This window comes from Dipodomys spectabilis, unplaced genomic scaffold (genome assembly GCF_019054845.1).
Source record: "Dipodomys spectabilis isolate Male_0828 unplaced genomic scaffold, ASM1905484v1 ptg000120l, whole genome shotgun sequence".
Lineage (NCBI taxonomy): Eukaryota > Metazoa > Chordata > Mammalia > Rodentia > Heteromyidae > Dipodomys > Dipodomys spectabilis.
The window spans coordinates 4,113,894-4,137,712 of NW_024870797.1; the positions used below are offsets into that span (position 1 = coordinate 4,113,894).

The window sequence follows — 23,819 nt, forward strand, 5'->3', positions numbered from 1 at the left end:
AGCATTCACAGCCGTTTGCTCAGCCATACAATTTACACACATTTTAGAAAGACAGTCCCTTTCCTTGTTTAAAACTTAGTGTTTTGAGTGCTGAGTATGGTGGCTTATGCTTGTAATGATAACTGCATAACGGGATGACTTTGAAGCCTGGAAGGGCAAAAAGTTATGCTAGCAAGATGACATGTAAACTGGGTCTGATGGCACAGGATTGTGATCCCAGTTACGTGAAGTAAGAGCATCTTGAACTGAGGATACATTAGATTACCCTGAAAAGTAATACAAGCTGAAAAAACTGGATGTTTTCCTGAAGTTCTTGTCTAGGGTTGGTAAGAGCTGAGATAAAGTCATAGTTGAGCCCAAAAATTGTTCGTATATGACTGACTGATTGACTTGTGTCCTTTCTTTCTTTCTTCCTTTCTTTTTTATGTATATCTTTATATATTCACAGCTTGTGTTCTGGGAATGGGACTTGTCAATTTGCCAGTTTTGTCAATTTCCTTTTATCTTCAAGGTGGTGTACAGAGGATTTAGAGTTACAAATGAAAGGCAACCACTCCCTTTCTTGTCTTACTCATTACCCCATACCTCATTAGTCTCCCACTTTCCATCCTTCCCAACCCAGTTAAGTTGTACAGTGCGTTTCCAACAGTGTCTTGTGAGTATCACTGGGCATTGGTTTAGCTTTTTTCCTTTGTCTCCTTTGTTTTTCCTTTGTTTCCTTTTGTTGATCCCTTTCCATTCAGATAATTCAGAGAAACATACTGTATTTGACTTTTTAAGGTGCTCAATTGGGTATTTGAGAAGTAGCTAGCAATGTGCTAGAGAGGAGAGGACAAAGAACTGGAAGGCCAAAGTAGGTAAGAAGGGTCCCAGTGCTCTTGATTATTGGTGTTACTTTTGTTAACATGTATTAGAAGTTTGAGATGCTGAGTATAATAAATAAGTTGTAAAGAAGCTGGGTATTTTCTTTTTCTTTTCTTTTCTTTCTTTCTCTCTCTCTGTCTCTCTCTCTCTCTTTTGTATGGTGGTTGGGGGTTTAGGAGAGCAGTCCTGGGGCTTGAACTAGGACTTGGGTTGAGTCCTTGAGCTGTTTTTCCCAACGCTAGCACTCTACCACTTAGAGCCACAGCACCACTTCTAGCTTTCTGAGTGATTAATTTGTGATAAGAATGTCAGGAACTTTCCTGGTCATGCTGGCTCTCAGCTTCCTCAGTAGCTAGGACTACAGATGTGCTATTTGTCAGGAATCAATTGGTGAGGGGTTTCTGGCTTAGTTTTTCTTTCCACTTATCCTCACCTCTCCTGTAAGGAGGTTTGCACAGTTTTCTCAGGTGTTTTAGGAAATGCGCTGGATGCCTGGGAACACAGTTGATCCAGCTGCTTAAGAAGTTGAAGCCAAAGGATCACAAGAGCCTAACAGTGGGAAGGGTCTATCTTAACTGACTAGCTAGCCAACTACCTAATTATATAACTAAATAACACATCAATAAATAAATGTATTATCAAAGTGGAAATGATGTCATCTGTTGTGAGTACAGTTTCAAGGTTTGAACTTTGCCGACAAGTGTAGACTTCTTTCAACAACGGCTCTAATGAGTAGTGTTTCTCTGATATTGTTTGGTTTAAAATTCTTTTCAGCAAGATAACTGCATCTCTGTGTGCCCCTCATAGGTTCATATCCACTGGCTTGCATAAAATTGGTTTATAGGGCTGGCTCTGGTGGCAACTCCACTTTGGGCTTTTTTGGTGATGATTCATTGGAGTTAAGAGTCCCAAAGGCTCTCCTGCTCAGTGTGGTTTCAAACGTGCTGGTCACATCTCAGCCTCCTCAATAGCTAGGATTACAGGCCCTTGAACTGCTTTAGTTATTTTTGAAACAGAGCCTTCCCTTTTTGACTGGGCCAGGCTCTGACTCTAGTTCTCCTCCTGGTGACTTGCTTTACAGGCATGTCTCAGTGTGTCCACTGGTCTCTGTGGAGACCAGGAGTTCCCAGACTGGCTTTGAACCATAATCTCCCCTCTCCCTCACTCTCCCAAGTACCATACCTTAACTAGCAGCTCTATAGGCCAACACATGAATAGATGTTTTAAAAACAAACCAGGTATAGACTCAGATATAACAAGGTAAACATTATTCTGAATTAATACCTAAATAAAAATTTGAATTGTTCTAGATTATGATTTGACATGATTTTTATACTGCAGTAGTACAAAATCTCAGTATAGTGCTTTTGCAAAATAATTGAGCAGCAGTGAATAGAAGCCAGGTGCCGGAGACTCACGCCTGTAATCCTAGTTACTCAGGAGGCTGAGATCTAAGGATCATGGTTCAGAGCCAGCCTGGGCAAGAAACTCCATTAAACTCTTATCTCCAGTAAACCATCAGAAAAACAGAAGTGGCTCTGTAGGTCAAGTGGTAGAGTGCTCGCCTTGAGCTGAAAAACGGAGGGACAGTGCTCATGACCAGAGTTCAACTTCCCCGACTGAAAGAAAAAAGGTATCTTTTAAAATTGCTTTTTTGTATGCATGTATCCATATAGTAAGAGTAACCAAAGCTTGCTTTAGAAATACTGTACTGCGTGAGTAATATACTTTTTTGTTTTGTTCTGTTTTTCTTATTTTTTTTCAAACTTTCTATCCCTACCCTCGTTTTTCACCTATGGAATATGCTTTTGAAGTTTGGTCACACTGGCTGTGGGACATGAGTGTTCTTACTCTTGGTTCTCTCACCAGTGTCTCCAGAGGAACTGAGATTATATGATGACTCAATTGTACTTATCTAGTTAATATTCATACAATTTTCTTTTGTGAAAATATTATCTCATTTTTGTCATTTTGTAAAATAGTTCTCTAATGATGAGTAGACCAGTGGAGAGCCCTAGATGTAAGTCCGTGATCATAAGTGTGCTAAGCATTTCCACTTGTTTTGGTTTTTCATTTATTTTTGTTGTTGTTATTTATGTTTTCATTAGTTTGGGTGGAGTAGGTGGAGTGCTGGCACTGGTGCTGTCTCTATTCTGTTTCTGATGCTTGAATTCTGGGATTTGGGAGCTGGAACTCAGGACCTGAGCACTGTCCTTCCTTTAAGTTTTTCTCTCAAGACCAGCACTCTACTACTTGAGCCACAGCTCCACTTCCTGCTTTGGTTATTTACGGAGCCAAGAATGTACTGTAGACTTTCATACATGGACAGCCAGGCTTTGAACTGTGATCCTTAGTATCTAGACATAGGAAATTTTAAATCAAGGTATCTGAGTATCAAGATATAGGAGATTTTAAAACAGGGTACACAAAGAAAAGCTCTAAGTTGTCTTTTTACATCCCGACTGAGTAAATGTGTCACTTTGAAAGGTAGTGACTTGTTGAATGTGCTTAAGCCTTTGGCATTCCTTTGCAGCCTTATTTTAAACTGTGGAAATGTGGAGAACATGTACACAAGATAAGGTAGGCTGGGAAAGTACTGTGTGTAGTTAAAAAGGTAATACATGGGCTATTTAATAGTTTTTCTCAAAGTCTAATTAACATATATGTTTTTCCCCATGTATTTCCTAGATTCTGTTCCTTAATTAAAACTTCCAAATGAGCTCTTCACAGGAGGTTTATGGTCTTAATTTTGCAAGTCTTAGTCAAGCTCAAGGTACAGTGAAGGCTGAGAGGTAGACTGATATGGAGAGACAGAGAGAAACAGACTGAGGGTCAAATAGATAGTGTGTTCAGGGCAACCATCTGGTGACCCGTGTGATCACTTGGTCTTCTTGTACATTTGCATATAGACTTGGACTCCTTGTGTCATCTGTCTTGAGACATTTACTTGTGCTGGCTGTATTGCTGTGGGTATTTCAGTCCAACGTTACCAGCATATTCTTTCTCCCTGCTTGTAGATACATCTGCCATATGTTTCACTGATAAGAGTGGTGTCATTGAATAATTAGAGGAAGTTAGCCTCTAATGTTTTAGTCCCTGCTAAAACATTACCAGAAGAGGTTTAAGGTGCTCTGAAATACAAAATGCAAACACTTCTAGTTCCTCCACCACTATACTTGAGCTGGAAATTTTATCCAGGGCCCTCATACATGGAGAACACATATGTTCTGCTGATAGGTTGCATCCCTATTTCTTTTGTTCTGACGATAAAGGGGGAAGGGGAAAGGAGGGCATCAAATGTACTGTTGCTTCCTATGAAAAGAGGAGATGGTTGCTCATATTAGTAACTGCTCATATGAGAGGTGTGTTCACCTCTCCTGTGCCCCAGTATGTGTTAGCAAAGGAAAGCATTCAGTGACTCTTCACAGACCCAGACTTCAGGCTTTACAAATAGTTGCTGTCTTTGCCAGATCGTCTACAGCATGTAGCAGTCGCCGATTTCTTTCCTATGTGCTGGAGCTCTTTCATCTTTTTCATTGCTTGGTCACAAATGATTAAAGTACAATTGAATCTCAGAAGGCTGAGTACCAAAGAACCTTTCCAAAGTGGAAAAGAAGCAAACACACCTCTTGTTGGAGTAGTGATGTACTTAGCGCTCGCTTACCAGGCAAGATTAGTATTTATAGCAGGTAACTCGGTGATAGGCTTGGCCTAATACTGCAGGGTCTTTGGAATATTAACATCTGTGTAAAATTTTCTGAGCAGCAAACCTCCATTGATGATCAAAGGAATTCTGTTTGAATACTCATCTGCCTACGGATTGTTGGGATACCCTCTGCTCAACACAATTGTAGGATTTCTACATAAAAATCAACTTTTGTTTATAGGGTTTCTAGTCAGATGTGGTTGTGTCTTGAAGGAATAAATCCACTTAAAGGGCTGTATTGATTTCAGACATCAGGAAATTATGAACTGTAATGTTAAAAAAGAAGTAAAAGGAAGAGAAATTGTTCATGAGGAATTGGCAAGAGATGATACCGAATCTGGCAGGAGTGAAGAAAACTGTAATATGTTACATGTTAGGACTCTCCCTTAGTTTGTGGGTTTGGACATGTTCTTCCTGTTGGAAAAAACAAAAGCAACAATATGGGAGGAAATCAGAAAGGTGAAAGGTCAGGGCTAAGGTAGCCTTGAGATACATGGGAGGAAAACTAGGATGTCAACTTAAGGAAAGGGAAGGAATTGTGTGCCAAATCCTGAGCAGCCTAAAGGATAAGTAGTTAAAAAAGAAAAGCTGGTATGTCAATGGAACTTGTGTGCCAAATCCTGAACAGCCACAGGTTAAGTAGTTAAAAAAGAAAACCTTGGTATGTCAATGGAATTTTTTTGTCTGTCATGAGGCTTGAACTCTGTGCCTGGGCACTGTCTCTTAGCTCTTCAGCTGAAGGTTAGAACACTACCACTTGAGCCACAGCTTCCTTTCTGTTTTTTTTTTTTTTTGACATAAGTGCCTCAGGGACTAGTTTGAACCACAGTCCTCCAATCTCATCCTCCTGAGTAGCTAGAGATTACAGATGTGAGCCATCAGCTCTGGATATCAATGACACTTTTGTTTCCATGTGTACCTTTGTGTTGGTCTTTAGAGAGAGTCTACTTACATATGTAGCAAGCTTTTGCTTTGACCTTAAACTTTCTATTGACCTGCATGGCAGAGCACACCCTTCATCCAAATCACTAGCATTTTTATTACATTAATTGGATTGGATTTTGTAGATAAGCCGAAAATGCCCTTAATTCAGTTTCATCTAGTTGGTTAGAGAAGATTAATTTGGATTTAATTGTGTGGGTGCCAGTCCTGGAGATTGAGCTCAGGGCCTGGTGTCCATGAGACTGAAAAAGAATTACTTTTAGGCTCCCTACTAGCTAGGATAACAGGACCCTGGCACTTTATCAGACTCTTCATTGAGAAAGCATCCTTGCAAACTGTTTCTATGTTGACTAGCTTCAAAGTATAATGTCAGTTAGTAATCTCAACTTTTCAATGAATTATGTTTGAGCCAGGAACTTGTATCTTACTTGAATTTACATTTTTAAGAGAAGAAATAAAAATATGTAGTGAAACCTAGTTTTGAAAATCAGGAATGACAATAATGGATTTGCAGCCAGTATTGGTTCCCTGTTTCATTTGGGTTGATGATACATTAGTATAGCGACTATGGTCTTGTTATTTGAAGCAATGTGATTGTCTTAAACTATGTTTCTTACCAGTGAATAGGAGAAAAACTGGGATGTTGAAAAGCCATTGTTTATATATAAATTACAGTTGAGTGTGTTATTTACTTGTATGTGTTTATCAGGACCACATAACTTTTTTGGAAAAAAAAAAAAAAACCTCTTTTCATGTACTAGGCTTGGTCTCTGTCCCTGAGCCTTGTTGTACTCAACGGTAAGACCCTACCTCTTGAGCCACAGCAACAGCTTTTTCTGAATAGCTTATTGGAGGTAAGATGTCACAGACTTTCTCATTTAGATTGGCTTTGGACCATGGTGTTCGGATCTCAGTCTCCTGAGTAGCTAGGATAACTTTTGAGCCACTGTTGCCCAGGTAGCATCTCTTCTGAATAGAAATGCATATTAATGGCCGGGCTCAGGTGGCTCAAGCCTGTAATCCTATCTACCCAGGAGGCTGAGATCTGAGGATCACAGTTCAAAGACAGCTTGGGCAGGAAAGGCTGTGAGACTCTTATCTCCAATAAACAACTCGAAAACAGGAAGTGGCACAGTGGCTCAAGCAGTGGAGTGCTTGCCTTGAGCTGAAGAGCCCAGGGACAGCACTCAAGCCCAGAGTTCAAGCCCCACGACAGACAAAAGGAAAAAGAAAAAAAGAAATGCATATCTACCTATATAGTGATGTGTCTATGTGTCTATGTATATATCTATCTATATCTGAGACTTTAATTTTTCTAGCGGAAACTAAATATGAAGTGAATAACTTTACTCTTTTACTCTATTAGCATTTCTGCTACAGTGAGAGAAAGAGAGGGATGCTTGGGTAGGGTTTCACACAGGTTATGAAGGTGTTTTTTTATTGTGCTCATATGAACTTGTCTTCCTTAATGGCGGAGAAGAGCACCCTTTAGACCAGAGAGTGAATGAAAGAGACTTACATACACAGTGGAATTCTATGCCTCCATCAGAAAGAATGACATTGCCCCATTTGTTAGGAAATGGAAAGACTTGGAAAAAATTTTATTAAGTGAAGTAAGGCAAGCCCAAAGAAACAGAGGTCCCATGGTTTCCCTTATTTGCAATATCTAGTATATGTATGAGTCAAGCAGAAAAAGTCAGATAAGGTGATGTTAGGAAAATGAACCCTAAGATATGTATTTAAATGTTTTTTTCCTTTCATGCATTTGTTTCTAACGCATTTATAAGATTATTTCTTTGTTGCTTAGTATGTCCCTCCCCTACAGTATAACCCCTGCTTTCACTGTATTTGATGTCAATATAATTTGTAGAGGGGAAGGGGAAAAACAAGTTGTTTAAATAAGGATACAGGTGGACTCATTGCAACAATGAGAAGTACAAGTTGTCATGTGGAAAACGAACTTTACAACTTTGTTGGGGGGCGGGGGGAATTAGGTAAGGGGGCGGGGGAGGCTGGGAAGGGATGTGAAGGGTAAAGAAAGGAGGAGGCTACAATGCTTGATAAGAAATGTACTCACTATCTTGCCCATGTAATTGTAACCCCTCTGTACAGTATTTTCACAATAAAAAAAAAGAAAAACAAAAAGAGACTTACATACAGTTACATGTTCCTCCCTATTTCTGTAATCACAAGGTCATTATAAAGGGAGGCCAGTGACTACCCAAAAATGCAACAAGTGTTTACACTTCTTCGATACTTTGAATTGTTACCATTTTTTGAACTGGTGATAGCAAGATTAAGGTACCTTAAACTTAAGGTATAATGAACTCTCACAGAAATCCCTTCATTAAATCGGCTCAGGTTGAGCCAAATCATGATACTTTTAACGTTTCATTGTTGGTTGTACTTTATGCCTTGTCGTAGGTGCTGCGACGACTCAACATTAAAGGTCATGGATGGAGATGGATTTGAGATGCAGCCACAAGAACCAAACTCATTCTGTCCTGCAATAGGTATAAGTGTGTCTTACGTGATCCTACTTTTAATGTATCAAACTTGGAGTTTTTTATTGAGAGAAGAAATGTCCCAATTTAAGATTCATTGATGGCCTTGTAATTCTGCCAGATTCTCATAGCTAATTCATTGGTCTTTTACTCTGGTCACTTGGCTTCTCTAATTTTCCCAGTTATACACTTCCATCCTAGTAGCTATCACAATCAAAGTGTTTCAAGTTGGATGTGTTGGATGTGTCTATTAGTGTATTATTACAGTTCCCTACCAGCAAGACTGGTAGTACTTGACTTCAGGATTCTGAGATACATAACTGGATTCCCCTTGGAGTTTCTTCCTTAAGGGCAAGCTCAGGGTTTCTGTGTGGCTTCCTTTAGATTCTCCTGACTATGCAGATTTGGGGCCACATTAAATTCCTTTGGTTGTAAGGTTTCAGTCCTTCTTTGCTTTCCATTTATCCACCATGGTGATTTTTCCCTTTCAGATTTTTGCTGCTTGTACATTGCACAGGATTCCCTCAGGCAACAGTGAAAGGAGTTTCCTCATGTATTGTATTTTCCATACCGTGTCCTCCATCACATCTGGATTCCAGCAAGAAAACTATTCCCTCTAAGAATGTGTTTGGTTCTATTTAGAAATCCAGGCCATTATTCCAATCTTAGAATTTATCCTCTTATTTATACTTCCAGTTGTTTTTGCATATACACACTCACACACACCCAGGTGGGCACACTCAATTTCACACATGCACCCACATGTATACATAGAATAACCTCTTATATACAAACACATGGCATTTTTACAATATCAGGAAGTTGGAGTTTCTAGTTAGGTCTCTCACAAATGTGAAATATAAAAGGCCATTCTCAGTGTTCCCAGTCCATGAATGTCACTGAAATTGCACTAAAGTTTAGCCCTTTTGAGTTGTAAAAGAACATTTAAATCTGATACTAATGATCCTGTGAGCACAGGTTAGGAAGTACAACAACCTTCTGGAATACAGTTTCTCTTGTGAGTTGACAAAAGTTATAAACACAAATTGCCTGTTACTAAGTTATAATAACAAAGTTCAAGATAGCCTGACACCTGATAAACAGGGAGAAAGACCTCAGTTCACAGGTGTCTCCTGACTGCAATGCAAGCTACTGAGGATGTTGAGATCTGAGGATTCTGATTCCAAGCCATTCTGGGCAGGAAAGATAGAGAGTTAGGCTGGAACCAAAATCCTCTCCGAGACATTGTCAGGTCTTTTAGTCTTATCCCCAGGAGAGGCACAACAACACAGGAAAAAGAAAAAGAAAGTAAGCACAAAAGACAGTTTTAGGAGGTAGTATCATTGGAAGAGGCACAGGAAGACTGTCTGGGGAAAGCCATCTTAGCTAGCTCTAATTGGGGTCCTCAGAAGATTGAAGTGAGAGTATCTCATGTTTGAAAGCACCCCGGCTATATAGTGAGACCTTGTCTTAAGCATGATTAAGGAATCTAGGCCCTGTTGGCTCCTGCCTAATGTAAGCTACTCAGGAGGCTTGAGATCTAAGGATTGTGTTTCAAAGGCAGCCAGGGCAAGAATGCTGGTGAGACTCTTTTCTCCACTAACTTGCTGAAAAGAGCCTAGAGTGGAGCTGTGGGTCAAATGGTAGAGCACTAGCCCTGAGCAAAAACTCTCAGGGATAGTATCCAGGTCCTGAGCCCCATTCTCAGGAAAGGTACCTTAAAAAACAAGAAATTAAAATACACAAAATTCAACTCATCCGTTCATGAAGATATTACTCTTTGACCTACATAATTTTTGGGACTCTTGTTATAAGAAAAAGTCAGATTGCCACACAAGATTGACTTTGTTTTGGTTCTCATCTATATTCAACTTGTCTGAAGTATGTTTATCCTGAGATTCTGTTGCATTTCTGATGTATGTGTATCTTGAATTTCTGCTCTCTTTACCTCTTAATTTGACCTACCTTTTCTTTTCAGTCTCTAGCTCCTTACTGTTGCCTTCAGGCCAGTGCGGGAGTGGGAGGAGGAAGGCACCAGGGGACAGGATGGATGTGTGTGTGTGTGTGTGTGTGTGTGTGTGTGTGTGTGTGTGTGTGTGTGTGTGTGTGTGTTTGCGCGCGCGCGCGCTAGAGGTTGATCGCTGAGAATAGGTGCTATCCCGGAGTGTTTCCCTTTGCTGTCTTTGTGTTATTTTGCTTAAGACTAACTCTCTCGGGGTTGAGCCACAGATCCACTTCTGGCTCTTTTGGATAATGTATTGGAATTCAGAGTCTCACAGACTTTCCTTCCAGGGGCTGGTTTCAACCCCATCCTCAGATCTCAGCTCTCCTACTAAGGAGGATTATAGGCATGTACTACTCCCTGGGATTTGCTAGCTGTCAAACATTTTTGTAAGAAAATATTTACCTTTCGTACATTAGGTTGTGAAATATATCAGTTTCCTTTCATTAAAAGATGTTTTCATTCTGAGACCAATTGTGTTTAAAAATGTAGCTTGCAAGCCAAGTACGCTCTGGTGGATCATGCCTCTGATCCTCATTACTCAAGAGGCTGAGATCTGAGGATGTTGGTTTGAAGCCAACTGTGCCCAGCAAATTCAAGGGACTCTTATCTCCAATTAAGCACCAAAGAGCAGGAAGTGGGGATGTGGCTTAAGGTCTTGGTCTAAACTGTTACGTTTTCTCTCAGATGTGAACGATGCCTCCTAAACAACAGTGGTACATGAAAACTTCTGCAGGGCCTTTGTGTTTACTCATGAACAGACACAACAGACAGACCCAAAGAGGATACTCTTCCTTGAGGAATCCAAAAGTGTACATCTTAAATACTGTTCATGAAAACGATTTCCACAAATGGAATTCACTTTGTTGGTGGTGTTTTTATTCTTTTTTCCTGGTGGATTAGTTGTACTGTTAGGGTGGACAAATGTAGATGTGATATTCAATATACCTTATGGAAACAATGTACTGTGTGCAACTTGTGGGCAAGGATGACAGGACAAATCTGGTAGGAAAAATGGATGGTGATACATTATCTAGAGAGTATTATACTCATAACCTGACTCATGGAACTGTGACCCACCCCTTCATCTCCCCGTACAACTCTTTAATAATAACAAAGAAATGGTATTTTTAAAAAGTTACACAAGAGAATGAAACCTCAGTTCCAGGAACACAACTAAGGAAGGGAGCGTGTGAAGGGACGAGGTAGGAAGGCAAGGAGGAATTGAATAGGAGAGCAGGAAGGAGAGGACAAAACTGAGAGAGTAAGAGAGGAAGTAACAAATGGAGGGAGGGATAATAAGTGAAGTAAGCCAGGCCTAAAGAAACATAGGTCCCATGCTTTCCTTTATGTGCAATAACTAGTATATGTATGAGTCAAGCAGAAAAGGTCAGGTAAGTTGATGTTAGGGAAATGAACCCTAAGATATATATTCAAATGTTTTTTTCTTTCATGTGATTGTTTCTAACACAGTTATAAGATTATTTCTTTGTTGCTTTGTTTGTCCCTCCCCCATGGTATAACCCATTCTTTCACTGTATTTGAGATTTGGTATAATTTGTGGAGGGAAAGGGAAAAAACAAATCACTTAAATAGGGATACTGGTGTATACATTGCAGTAATGCGATGTACAAGTCCTTAAGTGGAAAAACAAACTTTAGACCTTTAGTGGGGGGTGGGAGGGAGGAGGATTGTGTAGGGGTGTGGACGGAGGATTGGAAGAAATGGGAAGGGGAAACAAAGGAGGAGGCTACAATGCTTGATAAGAAATGTACTCATTATCTTGCCCATGTAATTGTCACCCCTCTGTACAGTATTTTCACAATAAAAAAAATGGAGGGAGGGAAGGAGGAAAAGCATAAGGATAATAGGGCTTGGAGTTATATTCCTGTGTGTAAAGAGATTTAGCACATATATGGTACATATGTGCACATCTGACGGATACTAGATGGAGAACACAGAAACAGAGGGAAAAGGGAAAAAATCCATCAGAAGGACTCATCAGCTTCACAGGACATTGATCAAAACAAACTAAGCCACTCATGACATCAATGGGAGGGAAGGGAATGAGCAGGAAAGTGGAAACTGCTGATACTAAACACAAGGAAAGAAATGTACATATCACCTGATATGGAAGATATAACTATATTGTCAAAGCTCATAGAACTCATAAATTCTATAGACCATGATAAAGACAATTTGCCCGATGAAAGTTCGAATGTGGTTGTGACTTTTAACTAAGTATCACTATGTCACATTACTGTGGAATTTATGTAATCACTTAGTCACAATAAAAAAAATTGCTAAAACAACCACAACAACTAAATCACCAGTTATAGGGCCTAAAACTTTGGAATTATTGCATGTCTGATTGCTACATTTTACAGCTCATGTTTGTCGGAAGGAAGATTTCAGTATATTCCTACCTATCAGTTTTGGTTCTTCGTAGGGAAAGAGAGTCAAGAGGATTAACTTTCAGTGCTGTTTTGCTTATAATGTTGGCTTTGCAATTGCTACAAATAATGAACCAATTTTAATTAGAATATTGTAAAATAGTTCCAAGATTCCACAACGTAGCTCACCTGTTTACAAGCAGTTATTTAAAACTAGGATTAAGAATTGGGGATACGGAATTCTATGCCTCCATCAGAAAGAGTGACATTGTCCCATTTGTTAGGAAATGGAAAGGCTTGGAAAAAATTTTATTAAGTGAAGTAAGACAAGCCCAAAGAAACATAGGTTCCATGGTTTCCCGTATTTGCAATATCTAGTATATGTATGAGTCAAACAGAAAAGGTCAGATAATGAGATGTTAGGAAAATGAACCCTTAAATATGTATTTAAATGTTTTTTTTCTTTCATGCATTTGTTTCTAACGCATTTATAAGATTATTTCTTTGAAACTAAAGCTAGATCCTTATATATCACCCTGCACCAGAATCAACTCCAAATGGATCACAGACCTCGAAGTCAAAGCAGACACTCTGAAAACATTACAGGATGGAATAGGAGAAACCCTAGGTCTCCTTGGCTCAGGCCGAAATTTTCTGAATAGAGACCCGAAACACAACAAATCAAAGAAAGGTTGGACAAATGGGATTGCATAAAGTTGCAGAGCTTCTGCATGGCAAAGGACATAGCTAGCAAGATCAATAGAAAGCCCACGGATTGGGAGAAGATCTTTACTAGCCATACAACGGACAAAGGTCCCATATCTAAAATATACTTGGAACTCAAAAAAATTAAATCCCCCAACAACAAATCCTCAAAGAAACAACTACCCAATAAACAAGTGGGCGAAAGACTTAAAGAGAAACTTCTCTGAAGAAGAAAGGATGGCCAATAGACACCTGAAGAAATGCTCAACCTCCCTAGCCATGAAAGAAATGCAAATCAAAACAACATTGAGAGACCACCTCACTCCAGTTAGAATGGCAAAAATCAAGAACTCTAACAACAACAGATGCTGGAGGGGATGTGGACAGAAGGGAACCTTACTTCATTGTTGGTGGGAATATAAACTTGTTCAACCACTTTGGAAAGCAGTATGGAGGTTCCTCAAAAGACTCCACATAGAACTCCCCTATGACCCAGCAATCCCACTTTTGGGCATTTACCCAAATGATTACAAACAAGACCACACTAAAGCTACCAGCACAACTATGTTTATTGCAGCATTATTTACCATAGCTAAGATCTGGAACCAACCCAGATGCCCCTCAGTAGATGAATGGATCAAGAAAATGTGGTATATATACACAATGGAATTCTATGCCTCCATCAGAAAGAATGACATTGCCCCATTAGTTAGGAAATGGAAAGACTTGGAAAAAATTATATTAAGCGAAGTAAGCCAAGCCCAAAGAAACATAGGTCCCATGGTTTCCCTTATTTGCAATATCTAGATTATGTATGAGTCAAGCGGAAAAGGTCAGATAATGTGATGTTAGGAAAATGAACCCTTAGATGTGTATTTTAATGTTTCTTTCTTTCATGCATGTGTTTCTAACGCATTTATAAGATTATTTCTTTGTTGCTTTGTCCCTCCCCCACAGTATAACCCCTGCTTTCACTATATGTGATGTCAATATAACTTGTGGAGGAGATGGGGAAAAACAAGTCGTTTAAGGATACAGGTGGACCTGTTGCAACAATGAGAAGTACAACTTGTCATGTCCAAAACGGGCTTTACAACTTCGGGGCAGGGAGGGGAGGGGGGGAGAAGAAGGATTGGGACTGGGGGGGGTGGGGAGCGGGGAAGCTGGGAAGGGATGTGAAGGGTAAACAAAGGAGGAGGCTGCAATGCTTGGTAAGAAATGTACACACTATCCTGCCCATATAATTGTAACCCCTCTGTACATTATGTTCACAAAAAAGAAAAAAGAAAATACATTAAAAAAAGAAATGTACTCATTATCTTGCCCATGTAATTGTAACCCCTCTGTACAGTATCTTCACAATTAAAAAAAAATAATAATAAAAATAAAAAAAAGAATTGGGGATACCCAGCCTAACACCGTTGGATCAGGCCTATAATACTAGCTATTCAGGAGGTTCATATTGGAGGATCAGCCTGGGCACCTTTGGGTAAAGAAAAGAAAGTATATGTCTTGTTTTTGTTTACTGTAACCTAATTTAGCAATACTGGAAATTTGACTTATGTGGTGTGCTGGGACAATTTTTTCTCAAACATCTATTAAATTATTTTGTTTTCTGTGAGTCAGATTAGAGATTGTATTGGACAAAAAGACTAAGAAAATAGCACTACTTCATGTATATAAGCTGGTTGATTCTGATATATTTCCCACCTCTGTAGTGAATGACGCATGCAAACTGGATCATGGTGGTCCCATTAGACTGAATATGGACATGGAACCAGAAGTCAGTTCTTGTAAAGTAGATGACACTTGCCCTGAAGTCATGAAGATGTCCACTATAAAATCTGACGGTGGAATGGATGACTTAGGTAAAGAGGAAACCTTCAGCATGTTTATATGCTGTTCCAACTTACTCATCTTGATTCCTTAAATGGTTGAGCCTTAGCTTTCGTATACCAGAATAATTGACATCTTCTTTGGAGACATCTTTTAAGAGGTACTTGAAATGTATGGTAAAAGTATTATAGAGGACTGTGTTGAAATGAAGGTTCAAATGAATTCTTGTCTTGTTTCCTGACCGGTGCCCATGTAGACATGGTGGAAAGTGCCACCTGAGAGTAATTTTGGAGTGGAACTAGTGTGTCAGAGCAAAAGAATTTTTACTTCCAGGGAATAGAAACGTGTATGCCTGTCAGTGAGTCCAGGAAAAAGAAGAAGTCTTAAGTAAGCAGAAGGCATGTGGTGGGAAACATGTCCGTCAGTTGTGGGGATTAAGAGCTACTCAGGATTTTGTATTTGGGACAAATACAAAATACTATGAAGGTCCTCCGCTAACTGAACGTGTCCATACCTCCATTTTATTATTATATTTCAGGCAGAACTAACATTTTTGTCCATGACAGCCTCAGCTTATATTGCTGCTAACTGTACACTGTTGCGTAGCTGGAATCACACATCCAGATTGTTGTTGTCTCAGATTGTATTACTCCTAAATATAGTCTACTGAGTAAGTAGCTGGGGCTCACACACAGGATGTCTGTTGAGATGCTGTCTCTGCATTTTTTCCAAGCGGCTCTTCTCTTCTTTAGTGGCTGGATTATATACATAAGATGCTCTGCCCAGCCTACACAGGGTATTCAGTGCAAGCAGTATTTGAATGAAGTAAGGAACACTGTTTTAGTAATTATTATGGTCTCTTTGTTCAAAGAAGGCATCCTTGTCTTTTAAGTCAGCAAGAAATCCTTAGGTTGTTGATTCTTTCCTTCTTGCCTTTCATAAACTAGTTCTTTCTGTCCTCTTTTTGCCTTTATTCTTTCCTTCTCAGCCTTTGTTACTTCCTTTCTTCCTTTCTGTGTTCATTCCTTGTTTTCTTGCACCTTTCCTTCTATCCTCCCCTCTTTCCTTCCTTTCTTTCTGCCTTCTTTCCCTCCCTTCATCCTTTGTTCCATTTTTCCTTCTCTCTTTCTCATTTTCTTTCTGTCTTTCCCTTTCTTCCCCTTGGGGTTTACATTCAGTGGTGGAATTCTGTGCTTTACCTTTGTGTTTTCAGGACTGGAGGTCTATCACTTGAACAACAGTGTCTCTTTCAGCTTGAGGTTTTGGTGTTTAACTGCAGAAAAGAGTGACACATGCTTTTCTTCCCAGTCTGGCTTTGAACCTCAGATCTTCACATATGAAGGTTACACATATGAGCCTACCGGTTCCCAGCGACATTGGTGCTTTGAAAGTTTATGGAAGGGGTTGATGGTATACCCCTTCATTCATAGCACTTTGGGAAGCTGAGTCAGGAGGATTTCAGCCAGCCTGGGCTAGCAAGATTCTGTATGAAAAATCAGAGTATGAATTACAGCAGAGTCTTAGAGATTAATATCTCTAACTTTTTGTGCATTTACTTAATTTTGTACTTAGGTTTTGTTGAAATTACTGATGAAGGATATATCGATGTGATTAAAGGAGAGGAAGATGCTGCAGCTCTAGCATCTTCTGCTATACATGAACAGCAAGTGGGTGACAATGAAGTGAAAGCCCTGATGCCAGTCATATGGACAGCTGCTTATGGTAAGTCACATAGTACTTGAAGAATTTAGTCTTTGAATAATGAAAAAACTGGCATCTGTGCTATTCAGAGTTTAGCACTGGGAAATGAATTTGTGGTGGTTTAAGGAGAGGTGAGGAATTCTCAGATGGGTTTTCTTTTTCCCTATGCATTTTGCTCTGAGTTTCCTGGTACATTAGAAAGGGACAGACTTTCAATGTGTTAGCTTATAATTTTGCTTGTACGTGTGTCATGACTTGACCACCTCTTTAGGAGATTGCTGGGTTTGGAAGCAAGGCGTTTCCTGGTCTCGATATGAATGTGTCCATAAAGAGTCCCTAAGCGGTATGGAGGTTCCTCAAAACACATAGAGCTCCCATATGACCCAGCAATCTGACTTTTGCTCTTTTACCCAAAGGATCATAAATAAGACTATGCTATAAAGCTATGCTTATCACAGCATTTTTTACCACAGCTAAGATATGGAATCAACCCAGATGCCCCTCAGTAGAAGAGTAGATCAAGAAGATATTATACATATATACAATGGATTTCTGTGCTTCCGTCAGAAAGAACGATAGTGTCCCTTTTGTTAGGAAATGGAAAGGCTTGGAAAAGATCATATTAAGTGAAGTTGACCAGTCCCAAGGACATTTAGGTCTCATGGTTTCCCTTCTTTGCAATAATTAGTATCCATATAGGATAATCTTATCAGATGAGTGGAAAAGCTCAGAAACCATGTACAAATGACCATATAAGTTGATGCCAAGTGAAAGGATATGGATACAAGCGGTCTGTCTTGATTGTTACTGTTTTAAAAGTACTATGTGATTTTATTACTTGTTGTTATTGTTGTTTCTTTGTATGTTCTTTCCCCTATGGCATATCCTCTATTGCCACTGCACACCTTAACAATAAAATAAGAATTTTAAAAAGACACAGTGACTGAAACAAGGAGTTTCTGTAACTCATGAGTGTCAGCACTTTGTTTTCATGGTTGTGGCTAAGAGTCCCTACTGTTTTATGCCTCATAACACTTTGTAAAAATGTTTTTAATACTCACTCACTAGGTGATATCTCTGATGGATCTGAAAACCAGGCTCCTGGAGCAGGTACCCTCTTGCATGTAGATGAGTGTGGTGGCCAAGATCGACTCGCTAAACAAAACCCAGGGAAAAGGAAGAGAGATGATTCCCAGCAACAGCAAATGGGTGAGGGAAGGGTAGTTTTCACTCCACATGTAGGTGAGATTTTAGAAGAAATTGATGGGCCCCAAGTAGTTTTTGTTTTTGAAAATAGGGTTTCTAGAATTCAGGGAGAGTCATGAATCATTTCCTTGGAAAAATCTGATTGTGGTTCAGAATGAAGGAAAGGAATCAAAATTGTAAGCTGATTTTAGTGGAGATGAAACAAAATTCCTAAACCCCCTTATGTGTCTGGTCATTTGTTTTTGGGGTCCTGTGAGTTTCAACTCACAGGATTTTTCTTGTTTGTTTGTTTTATTCTAGGTCATCGACCACTGAGCTAAGGTACATGGATAGGGTGCTAGCTCTCCTTTCTTTGCCCTCTTGTATTTTTTTCTCATTTGGGTCTAGCACTGAATGAAGTAAACCAGCACATCCCTTACAGCTCTCTCATGGGTATAATTGGAGATAAGTGTCTCAGGAACTTCACTGCCTTGTCTGGATTGGACCCTCAATCCTCAGATCCTCAGTCTCATGAGTAGCTGGGATTATTATCATGAACCACATGCACACAAATTTCACTCATTATTGTCAAGATAACCCAGCCTGGGCAGGAAAATACATGAGACCATTATCTCCAATAGACAATGAACCAAATCGTCAAGTGAAGCTGTGGTTCATGTGCAGGAGTGTAGGATGAGATTTTCTCATTCTCAGACTTTTGTTTTCTTATAAAGTGATATGTAAAGAAAAAGTGCCACCAAAAGGTACTTAGGTGTAAATTCTGTGCATGTGAGACAGCTGTTTAACAAGGGATATTGAGTCATCACCTTTTAGCAAGAACTCTCCCCACAATTGTGTAGGGTGCAGAAAATGTTTTAGCCCCTATCAGAGCACAGAATCCACATGAGAATCCATTGGCAGGATTATGGGTGGTGGGGGTGGGAGGGAGGAGGGAGATGTGGTGGAGGGAGCTCTATTAGCACTTGTCCTGGGAATATGGGTCTGCTGACTCTTCTAACTTGAAAACACATCCAAAGTCTAAGCCCAGCAAAGAGATGCCATCTAAGGGTGACATTTATCTTCTGACTTCCCCAGATACTAGAGAAGCACAGCAACATGGCTTTATCAACCCAGGAAGCAAAAGACACCAGTGTTGGTATTGTGACCACAGGAGCTCAAGCTCAGGTGATCTGAAGAGACATATAATTTCAGTTCACACCAAGGAGTACCCCTATAAGTGTGAAATGTGTGGTAAAGGTTTTCACAGGCCTTCCGAACTCAAGAAACATGCCACTGTCCACACAGATGAAAAAATGCATCAGTGTAGACATTGTGACTTCAAGATTTCAGATCCATTTCTGCTAAGTAGCCACATTCTGTCAGTTCACGCCAAGGATCCTCCCTTTAGATGTAAGAGGTGCCGAAAGGGATTTCAACAACAGGATGAGCTTGAAAAGCACATGAATACACACAGTGGTCGGAAAGTGTTTCAGTGTGAGCACTGTGAGTACAGCACCACAGATGCCTCAGGCTTTAAACGGCATGTTATCTCCATTCATACAAAAGACTACCCTCACCGCTGTGAGTACTGCAAGAAAGGATTTCGAAGACCCTCTGAAAAGAACCAGCACATACGGCGACGCCATACAGATGAGAGCTTGCCCTCACAGTGTGTCCACGGATCTTTATAAACGTGTGCTGTGAAGCAAGAGGCTTTCTTAAAGGCAGTCATCCTTGGTCATAGGCAGCTGTTGATGTACAAATACAACTGAGTTCTCTGTAGGCTTTATTCAGTAAAGTGTTCTGGATCTTACTCTCTTTCTTTAACAGATGAGCAAAAAGAAAAAAGATGAAAAGGCATCAACAAGTTGCTTTGTAGAAAGTAGCCAATCCTTCTCTGTACTGAAGTTTTAGTCATTAAAGCTTTAATGCATGCTTACTCTAACTGTCCTCATCTTAACAAGATGAGTCACTGTAAAAAGTAATCATCTTAACCAGGTTGGGGCAGACATTTTTACATTCCTTGGAGATGAGACGATTTTGGTAATATAAATATTGTCAGGTCTTAATTGAACTTTACAAGGAATCATTTCCTGGTCTTAGTTTCTTCAGCCTTTTGGACAGTGACACTTTCCGTGTGAACACACTAGCGATGCTAATACGTATTGACCATATTTGCCCAGTGGGAAAAGAATGCTACTACTGAGAGTAAGATTTCCTTTGTACTCTCTCTCTATTTTTCAGCAGAGCAACATTTCCAAGTAATTTTGCTTATGCTCTATGTATTCTAGGTTGTGTTTTACAAATGAGACCTCATGTAGTCTGGCTTTATAAGACTCTCAGAAGTAAATGGCACCTGGTGACACTTTTTGGCCACTTAGCTCTTTTTCTTGGGCATTCCTCAAATCTTATGTCTGGGGTGAAAACTATTCGACAATATACAGCTTGAATGTCTAGAAATGTCTGCGATCTTTCTGTAAACTTGATATACAAAGAGTAGAGTTCATGTGAAGTAGAGAGATAAAACGAGTGAACTGTGTAGAAAGTTTTCCATAATAACTTTTATTCCTGCCTTAAATTGTTCTGGGAAATTAACTCAGACATGGTCCTTCAGTTCTGAGAAGCTGGTAAAGATACTTTCTGTTTTGCAATGAAAGGGACATGAGGAGGAATTATAAGTCCATTTAATAAATGAATGAGAAGTAATTCCTAGAGATGGCAGATTAAGCCTTCTTTGTGTTTATTAGAAAACAATGCTTGAAGAGTTCCTATGCAGGCTGGCTTTTATTAAAGCTTAAGATGGAAGCAGTGGAGGGGCTCAGATTTGCCTTGAGCAAAAGAAGCTCAGAGGCACCACCTAAGGCCTGAGTTTAGGCAGGCAGGCAGACAGACAGACGATAAGCCCAACACACACACATCTTCACACACATACACACACACACAGACACACTCATACACACACACACAGAGTTCAGATGTGAAATTTGGCTTTCAAATATCAGCCAGTCTTTCCATTTTGTCTAAGAGTTCACTACATGTTAAGTCACTAACTTGACTATAAATGAAATATGAAATTAATTCACTTTGCTAGTCTTGAGGCATTAAGCTTTTTAGAAAAGAGGAAGTTTTTTACATCTCTTAAAATATAAAGGGACACTGCCAAATGGGGCATCTAATAGAATTGATTTTCAAAAGCACATTCTGACCTGAGAAGGATCTTCTGGTTCATGATACTCCAATCTACATCTGCTAAAAGGCTTTTATTTTATTTTCTAGTGTTAAATACACACACACACACACACACACACACACACACACAATTTCTTCACACTCATTTTCAAGTTTGACATCCCACCATAAATACAGATTGAGTTTTGAAGCCCTTTATACCTTCTTACTACCTCTACATATTCCCATGGTGTTTAGTCTGATGGTAAGGTATTGTGGAGAATAAATTTTTGTATGTGTAATGCTATTTTCAAAGTCTTCTTTGAATTTCATTTTTAATAAAAATATACAGATGAAAATTTAACAGGAGATATTTAAAAAGTACGAAAACATTAATATGGTGACATTTGTTAAATAAAACAAAGATAACAGAACACTTTACATTTGTTGTGTTTCTCAGCCTCACTGGAGTCATAATTGTGTTGATTTGAACTTGTGGCATTACAGAGTGATAAAACAGAAAACTTTGGACAAAAAAATCACGTCAAAGAAAAATGAAATTGTTGTAGATTACTAAACTGTTGGGATTATAGGCTGGTTATTGTTTTATATTCCATTGGCTAAGTGAAAGAAGTTGTTTCAGGCCTGGGAAGGTGGCTCAGTGGTAGGGTGCTTGCCTTGCATGCATGAGGCCTTAGGTTTGATTCCTGAGCACCACATAAGCAAAAAGAAAAAAGCTGGAAGTGGCGCTTTTGCTCAAGGGGTAGAGCACTAGCCTTGAGCTGTAGAGCTGAGGGACAGTGCCCTAGCCCAGAGTTCAGGACCAGGACTGGACTCAAAAAAAAAAAAAAAAAAAGAAGTTGTTTCTGTTAAAATTTTCAAGAGTAGAAGATCTTAGCATGGCTAGTTATGATTTCACTGAAATTCACTTTTGGATATTTTATGTCCCTTGGCACTCGTGAAAAATACCTATTATTTAAGAAATGCTAGTGTATGCATTGTTGGAAATGTGTGTTTGAGATGCAAAAATTAGAAATGAGAATATTTTTGTTTTATAAAAGGTTAGTATGATTCTCAGGGACTTGGGCTTCATAGGTGATGATACACCAATTGAGCCAAACACAACCCTGTTTAACTTCCATTCTGTTTGAGATAGTATCTCAAATTGATGGTAGACAACACTGTTATTCTCATACTATAAAGAGCTAAATACAAAGCCTGGTGACTTTTTAAGTACTTAATCAGTTGAAGTTTATCTTGTTCATGTTCACTACAATGTTGCTTTTATATTTTAACTTTGCATATTTTGTATGAATGTTGATCTTAGTAAGCCAAACCCCTAGAGGGTTTCTTTAGGATGTGGCATCCTACTATTAATGAGGAATAAGAGTTGATCACTGTTCCATTACATGAAAAGTAAAATCTTAAGTGACAATTCACTTTGGCTCATGGTGTCTAAGTTTTCTATCCACTGCCACCTGGCTGCCTTATTTGGGATCTAGGTTAAGAAAAACATGGTAGAAAACTGGGTATCTCAGTGATGAGGTAAGGTCACCTGCTCACCTCATTTCAGTTCTAAACAGAAAGAGACAGAAGAGAATGGAGATAGAGGCCTTTGAGAAGTCCTTCTTTGCTGGGTGCCAGTGGCTGAGGCCTGTAATCCTAGTGTCCCAGGTAGCTTAGATCCAAAGTTCAGTGTACAAGTACAGCCCAGGGAGAAGAGACTGCGAGACTCTTAGCTCCAGTTACCCAGAAAAATTGGGAAGCAGTGCTGTGAATAAAGTAGCTTCGTGCACCAAAAGTCAGGGACAGCACCCGGCCATGCAGTCAACTGCCAGATCTAGTGGGAAAAAATAATAAATCAGAATCTTTTCTCAGAAATACCATATTTATTTACCAGTGAATTAATCCATTCATGAAGACACCCATTATGATTCAACCACTCATCACTCAGTGTTTTGCTCTACTACATAGAGGCCAAGCTTTTAACTAGAGAACTTTAAGGATGCTTGGCACAGAGACCAATTCATTTTGTGTTCTTTTAATATCTTTGCCTGGCTGTGATACTCTCATACTGTTAGCATTACACAGTAAGCCTACCACAATCACGATTTCCTACCCACTTTGAGGTAGCACGCTTAGCCAAGATTAGCAAATACATACTGTTTCCATAAAGCAAGGCAATCAGTAACTGTAACCTCTCCTGCCATAAAGGTACATGTTATGTTTAATTTAAATGATAATGGGAAATTAGATTTAATGAAAGGCAGTTTGCCATTTTGAACGTATTGGCTAGAGTTATGGCCCACCTTGTAGAGATGGAAGGACATTTGACTCTGAACCCCAGGTTGCACAGGATCCAGGCAGTGGTTGCTTAGCAGGGCAAGTTTTAGGCTGGGTGGTGTGTGTTGGGTGCCTCTTGGATGAGTAGTCCAGAGAGCAGCCACCAGGAGCAGGATCTTTCCCTAATTCCAAACAGCCTTATCAGCCTTCTCCTGGTATTCCTGACTATTGAAAACCTGAAACGCCATGCTCATTGATCTTGTGGAGCTTGAGGGCAATCATTGGTCCTTTTTGCATAGAGTGAGTTTTAAAAACAATGATGCTTTCCTTTGACTCTGGGTCCAGCTAAGTATAGTGCTGAAGCACCATCTTGAGGCGATTGAGAACTGGATAGTCACTGGGTCTCTGGGCTATCTCTGGGCTCCCTGGTGACTTGTCAGGGATGGGCTGCTACCCATGTGCCAGGAAGATAGGGAAAGCTGGACAGGATGGGCAGAGGGAAGAACAAACATGGAGAGCAAGAAAAGCCT

At 39.6% G+C, this 23,819-nt stretch overlaps 1 protein-coding gene across 1 annotated transcript in view; it reads left to right on the top strand.

Moving 5' to 3' along the window:
- The window catches only part of LOC122115538 (zinc finger X-chromosomal protein-like), an 88,405-nt gene that overhangs the window by 34,625 nt on the left and 29,961 nt on the right, over positions 1 to 23,819 (top strand). The window contains exon 7 of the mRNA XM_042689024.1: positions 18,838 to 19,479. Within this exon, the coding sequence (XP_042544958.1) occupies positions 18,838 to 19,479 (642 nt within the window). The remainder of the gene's footprint in view (positions 1 to 18,837; positions 19,480 to 23,819) is intronic.